The sequence below is a fragment of the Nanorana parkeri genome, unplaced genomic scaffold (genome assembly GCF_000935625.1).
Source record: "Nanorana parkeri isolate BGI_ZX_2015 unplaced genomic scaffold, ASM93562v1 scaffold70, whole genome shotgun sequence".
In the NCBI taxonomy this organism is placed as follows: Eukaryota; Metazoa; Chordata; class Amphibia; order Anura; family Dicroglossidae; genus Nanorana; species Nanorana parkeri.
The window spans coordinates 688,110-694,603 of record NW_017306338.1 but is presented as its reverse complement, the minus strand read 5'-3'; the positions used below and the strand labels follow the sequence as shown (position 1 = coordinate 694,603).

General features: G+C 40.9%; 1 protein-coding gene across 1 annotated transcript in view; it reads left to right on the top strand.

The window, feature by feature from the left end:
- Positions 1 to 6,494, top strand: part of PSMB2 (proteasome subunit beta 2) — a 23,346-nt gene that overhangs the window by 1,290 nt on the left and 15,562 nt on the right. Inside the window, exons 2-3 of the mRNA XM_018576579.1 lie at positions 3,836 to 3,958; positions 5,973 to 6,043. Coding sequence (XP_018432081.1) covers positions 3,836 to 3,958; positions 5,973 to 6,043 — 194 coding nt within the window. The remainder of the gene's footprint in view (positions 1 to 3,835; positions 3,959 to 5,972; positions 6,044 to 6,494) is intronic.

Below are 6,494 nucleotides of genomic sequence, written 5' to 3'. Positions count from 1 at the left end.
TGACATACGTGACATAGGCGTGAAGGGGTCCTGAATTAAACCTTGTAGCACATACCTTATTTTCTTGCTAGGCTAGAGGCAGGAGCTGGGAGGGGGAGCTGAAGGTGAGGACGGAAGAAGATACTCTTCTGTTCTCCTATAATGCTGAGGACAGGAGAACATTTGACATCGGCAGTTCTAGCAACCAATGACTGCAGAAGAGGAGAACCCGTGACATCATTGGTTGCTCGGACGCCAATGAATGAAGAGGACCACGGTCTGGATACAGACCAATCCCTGACATGTGCTGGGCTATGGCTTGCCGGGGGTACACTGGGTTTGGAGGCCAGAGCATCCACTGTCTGTCACCCATAACCGAGTGCAGGTCGGCAATTGGTCCATGACCGGACTGCAGACCAGACAGTGACAGGCAAGGGACCGGATATGGCCCGCAGGCTACAAAATGCCCAGGTCTGGACTAGAGCCCTTCTCTACTCTAACTGCACTCCCTCACAACACCTAACAGCCCAGAGCTCTGTGTTGGAGCTGGCATGCGGCAAGGTATGACTTTTATACTATGCAGCAGCCCTCCACACTTGATATACACCTTCTTAGAGCTATGTTACACACCCAGGAATTCAGCATTACAGTGAACCTTTATCCCCTTTTACTAAAAATTACATCAGCATGCACCTCTGCATGTTGATATGAAAACATCTAACATTCATTAGCTAAACAAACATCTTTTTATTTTACTCAGAATTTCTTTTTTTTCTACTTCCTGGTCCTCATTGAAACAAATAATGTAATATGCCCAAGTGTTGCATCCTGGGAAGGTTACATAAACAGCATTGCTGGGAAATCTCATCTGTAATCTCATGAGATGATCTGTATGGTCACATAGCCTAGTCACGTGTGCCAAAGTTCCAGGGAGTAAAGGGAGATCTAGTAATCTGCCCTTAGTAAACATGGCCACTATCAGAAGACTGGGGAAGAGAAGAGAAATAAGATATGCAAAGAATACAAAGTGAGCATATGTATGTATGTGTTTGTAGATTACCATGACTAAACATTTCTACAGGTGTCTTTGTTATTATTTCAAAGCTATGGGTAACGTTCCCCTTTGAAGGCACAAGGGGCCCCAGCAGTATATGCAGACCTTGCAGCCTCTCCTAAAAGCAACTTCCCATGGACATAACTTCCCTTTTACTCTGCTCTGTAGTGGATTGCAGGAAGATTATACAGACATAGATTTTAGGCAACCTTATCAACGATCAACAGTTTGATTTTTTTTGTTTTAAATGACCTTTTTAAAAAATAGTTCTTCATACATATCTGAACTTGTATGATTGGAGTTGTACTTTAAATCTTCTAGCTGACTTGTGAAGCTAATGCAGTTTTAAAATGACCTAAAAGCTGTTCATTAAATAAGACATTTACATTGTCCCCTATGCCAGATGGAAGAGCCTGCAAACTAAACAGTGAGAAGAGTTGAAATAAGCACAATGTTTAAAAATGTGTTTATTGCCTGAGCTGTATTAAGATGGGAGCCGTTTGAGAGCTGTGAGTCATTGTATAAATCTGTCACATCATGGTGTCGCTGTGACTTGCTACAAGTGAAAGTGAAAGAATCTGCAGCTCCTCGCAGCTTCCTGCTTTTCTGCATATCCGTTCTCAACAAAAATCCCCTGACTTTTGGCTGCTTTTTATCTGTTGGAGCTGTTCTAATACTCACCTAGCTAGTTACTACGAGGAGATGGCTGTTATGAGCAAAATCATGGGGAATCAGTCCATTTAATGACACAAATGTCATCCAATTGCAAGCGCTTTTGGGGCCGAGCAGGGTCCCCTTCATTAACACAGAATTGTGAGCCTGACTAAGAAGTCCCTGCGTGGCCCCTAAAGCGCTTGCAATTGGATGACATTTTCTTGCCATTAAATGAACTGATTTCACTTAACCTTTGGTGTGCTGGTGACATTTTTGAATTTGATGTATACTTCGCGGTGCCATCTGTGGTCATTTCAAGCACCCACTTGGACTTTACTGGTTAAACTGCAAACCGGTAAGGAGTGCAGCAAGACACATTTGTACTTTGAAAATCATGGGGCAAACACGCATGTTTTTCAAGGGTTCCCAATTGCAGAATTCGTCATGCAGAAAAGCTCGTATTTTTTTAAAATGCAAGTGAGATTACACTCATAGAATTTTTCATGTTGAGCATTTTTGCACTCTGGGAAACACAACAAAGCGCTCAGCTGTGAACGGGGAATAATAATGGGATTCTTCATGTGGAATGTTGTTGCATTTCAGGAACCGCACAACAAAGCGCTCAAGTGTGAACGCAGAATAATAATGGGATTCTTCATGTTGAGCATTGTCACAATTTGGGAAACGCATGACAAAATGCTCTGAAGTGAATGAGGCTTACATTGGTAAAACATATTTAAGGCTAAGTGCACACCTAGGTTTTTGCATTTTTTTGCGTGATTTTTTTCCCTTTTTTTTAATGCAGGTTTTTGCTTTTTAAAACGTGCGTTTCTCCATTCATAGCGATGTCTATGGGACCAAAACCATGCTGCACCTGCTTCATAATAGCTCCTGCATGTATTTGCGGGAGGGGTGTTTTTCTACGCACGACACAACGCTAAGGTGTGAACAGTTGCCATTGACTTGCATGGAAATGTGTTTTGCGTGTTTTTGCGCGCATCGATCCGTGCTTAAAAAGGCTCAGGTGTGAGCCAGCACCATGTTCACATTTGAGCATCTGCTTTTTAAAGGGATTTTAAAAAATTTTTATGCACATTTGTTCATGCAATATTACACATTTGTCATGTGTTTTTCATCCATTTTTAAATATGCATTTTTGTTTAGTCCAATGAAAAGCAGTATCTTGTGTGACATCATTAGGCGTCATCTTTTTCTGGTGGTGTATTGTACTATCTGAGCTACGCCGGACATTGCTGAATACCTGTTCTAGCCGGGTTCCCATCATGAAAATACCTTAAGTACTTTGTAATGCAGACGTGTCATCTTCAGGGATCGATACCATATCAAACAAAAAGCGGGTTCTACAGACATTAGACATAAGATAATCTTTCACTTTTTGGGTATTCATCTTAGTCTGTGAACACTTCTCCTCCAGTCTCCTCCCAGGCCTCTTTGCCGCTTGTCACTATCATTCTAATGTGGATCAGTGGGGTCCTATAGAAGTTTGTGACCTCCACCAGCTGAATGAACTGCTCCATAACAAGCATGGAAAGTCCTGCTTGCTCTGTCTTTTTCATAGGCCTGAGGTTACTAGAGGGAGGAAACTGGTTGCTGGGCATGTAATGTGCTAAAAGGCATGTTATGCACATTTCCAGGTGCTCCCATTATAGTCAGTTGGGCTAAACGTTTGGTGCATTATAAGCCCCATACACATAATTTCCATCAAACAATTCCCCCTCTGCATACCATCTTGGTGCATTATAAGTCCCATACACTTACTTTCCATGACAGAATGCCCTTTTCCATAGAGTTGTGGTGCATTAAAAACCCTATACATGCACTTTCCATGGCATAATGCCCCTTCTCCATACAAGTTTGGTGTACATTTATGTACCTTCCATGACACAATTCCTGTCTCCATACAAGCTCGGTACATTTTAAGCCCCATACACATACCTATGATGCTCCATACAAGCTTGCATGTGTTATAGCCAGTCACTTTTCTGCCAACTAGTGCTACATGAGTCACTTTGAGGGTATCCATCGATTGGCCATATTAGAGATCCCTACTGTTTACAATATACTAATATTTTGGGGTACTTGTTCATGTTGATGTAATTTTCTAAATATGTTTTCTTTTTTCTACAGATGTGGATAAAATGTTCAAGATGAGCGAGAAGATCCTTCTTTTGTGTGTGGGAGAGGCTGGAGATACCGTGCAATTTGCAGAGTACATTCAGAAGAATGTGCAGTTGTACAAAATGAGAAATGGTGCGTTTTAGGGATTATTTTGCTTGTGATTTCTATGGTTCCAAAGATTTGTTTGTTGACTTTACTGGTTATCCCATAGTTTTTCTAAATGAAACAAGGCTTCCCAGCTCCGAATTCCTTAATCACTTCATTACTAGCGTGCATTTAAGAACAGCGGAGTGCTGGATGTCTATTTCTGCAGTGCCGTTTATAAATGGCGCTGCAGGAATCTTGCACAGGTGGCCACTGCACCATTAATGGCTGTGATCTGAGCTGTCATTGGACGGCTCCAATCAGAGACAATGTACAGAGCTAACCAAAGTGGTTCTTAACCTTGTAATGATGTGATGACTAATCACAGTGACCACAAATGTAAACACTATAAGGCCCTCCCCTTCCTCTTATAATGTAGGAAGTGAGTATTAATAAAGGAAAATGTGTTAATGAAGGTACTAGCGACAACAGATGATTCATGGTGAGGGGTTGTAATTGATTTTTTGTTATCCACTTTATCTCTTTCCTCTCCTATACATTCATCATCTTATCTCCATGCTTCCTCGATTTGACCTGTATAATAACTCTTTCACCTCTGGTATCCTGCACAGTAACCCCCCCCTCATCTCCATCCTCCCACTGTATGTGACCTGTACATTAACACCTTCACCTCCTCTCCCTCTGCATGTGACATGCAACTCCCTCAATGTCAGCATGTTTTTCAATTTTTCCAAACAATTGTGAAAAAATAAACTGGATCACACTTTACAAAAAGGGGTCATTTTGGGGGGAGTACAGTACATGCAACATAGGTTAATTCATGCATTTTAAATGCTTGCCATCTGTTTTGTTTATTACAACGGCCATACCGTGGACTCTTTACAGTTGGTGGCTGTTTTTAAATATCCTTTCCTGCCCAGGAAACGTGAGCATTGTTTACATCCATCATCGGCTGTTACATGCAAGAGATCAAGCGGCTATAGAACCACCTGATCGTACAGAGATCAGGGAAGATCAGCACACTTCCACCGGCTGATTTAAGACTCCTCTAGACTCCTGAAGTCTTCATAAAGAGGACCTGTCAATGTATTTGAGATATTACATAGGGGGCTTGTTAGTAGTTAAGTGCAAAAAAGAATGTTTAAAACACACCCACCCACACCCGTCGGATGTGCCCACGTGTGAAAACAACGATTGTGTCACACATGTTGCATATTATCGTGAACGTTGGAGTGCAAGCAATAATTCTAGGGCTAGCAATCACTGTTGCCTCTATTTACCTGACGTGACCCCATCTTTTATATTTTACCAAAAAAATTGGGTAATAATAAATGTTTCATAACATAATGGAAAACCATTATTTTGGGGAAACAAAGAGGTCTATCTATTTCAGTACGGCATTGCATGACGGAATAAATGCCAGTCAAAGTACCTCAGCACTAATTACTGATAAATGGCTTGGACAGGAAGGGGGTTTAACACCCCGGTCTTCAAGTGGTTAAAGGAAGCCTGAACCACGGGAACACACAAGTTGCCATTGCTGACTTCTGCTTCTAAAGATGCTAGACATCTGGCCTTCATGATGATTCAGTGGCTTCAGGTGTTTGTTTTTTTTTGTTTTGTTTTTCTTTCTCTAACTTGGAATAGTTATGCACTTAAGTAGGTATGGCATGGTTCTGATTTTATCTGTTGCATGCTTGTCAGTGGCTCAAAGTATTAAAATCAGAGAGAGCCAAATAAGTAGCATGTTCTGCAGGAGGACATAAATGGACAACCTACACTTTTCTGTCAGTAAAGTGCACATTAAAGTGCTGTTGGTGCAAACCTGCCTTAGAACCGCAATTGTATGTAAGGGATGGAAGTTGGAGAGAACACTCGTCCTTTTAGAAGTAAACATATTCCAGCAGAAGAAATTGATTCTTTTCTTTTTTCTTTGAGAATAGGACATGATCCTGATTAGTAGGTGAGGTTTTGAAAGGTCTGATACCTCGAGGGTCCTGAGCTGACTTAACAATGTGTAACGTTTTTGTTTTTTGTCCAGGATATGAACTGTCTCCCAGTGCAGCTGCCAACTTCACACGCAGAAACTTGGCTGACTACCTTAGGAGCAGGGTGAGTTCACTATGGTTTGTAACTTTTTATATGTTCCCTAAAGACATTAATGCTCCTGCAACCTGATTATGTCACCAAATTTTCATTTTACGGTCGAACACAGTTTTGAGCTTGCCATATTCGGTAACTGTTCACTTGACGCAACCTCATCTTTCATTTTATAATAAATTTGGGGATTATTTGGTGTTTGTGTGCACCGAAATTGAGTTAAGTGTATTTTTTACTGAAAATATATCTTTAATAAATAGTTGCACAAATATGGTAAGAAATAAAAAAATGTCCTACCATTTTTTTAATTCTACAAGGTCTCTCCTTTCAGGGAATATTTAATGTTTTGGACGGTTTAAAGCAATTTTCTAGCAAAAACGTGCATATAATGTAAAAAGTGAAGTGAAAAAGAGAAGTTCACTGTTAGGGTTCACATACACTCATAAAATACCTGCTTTCAGTG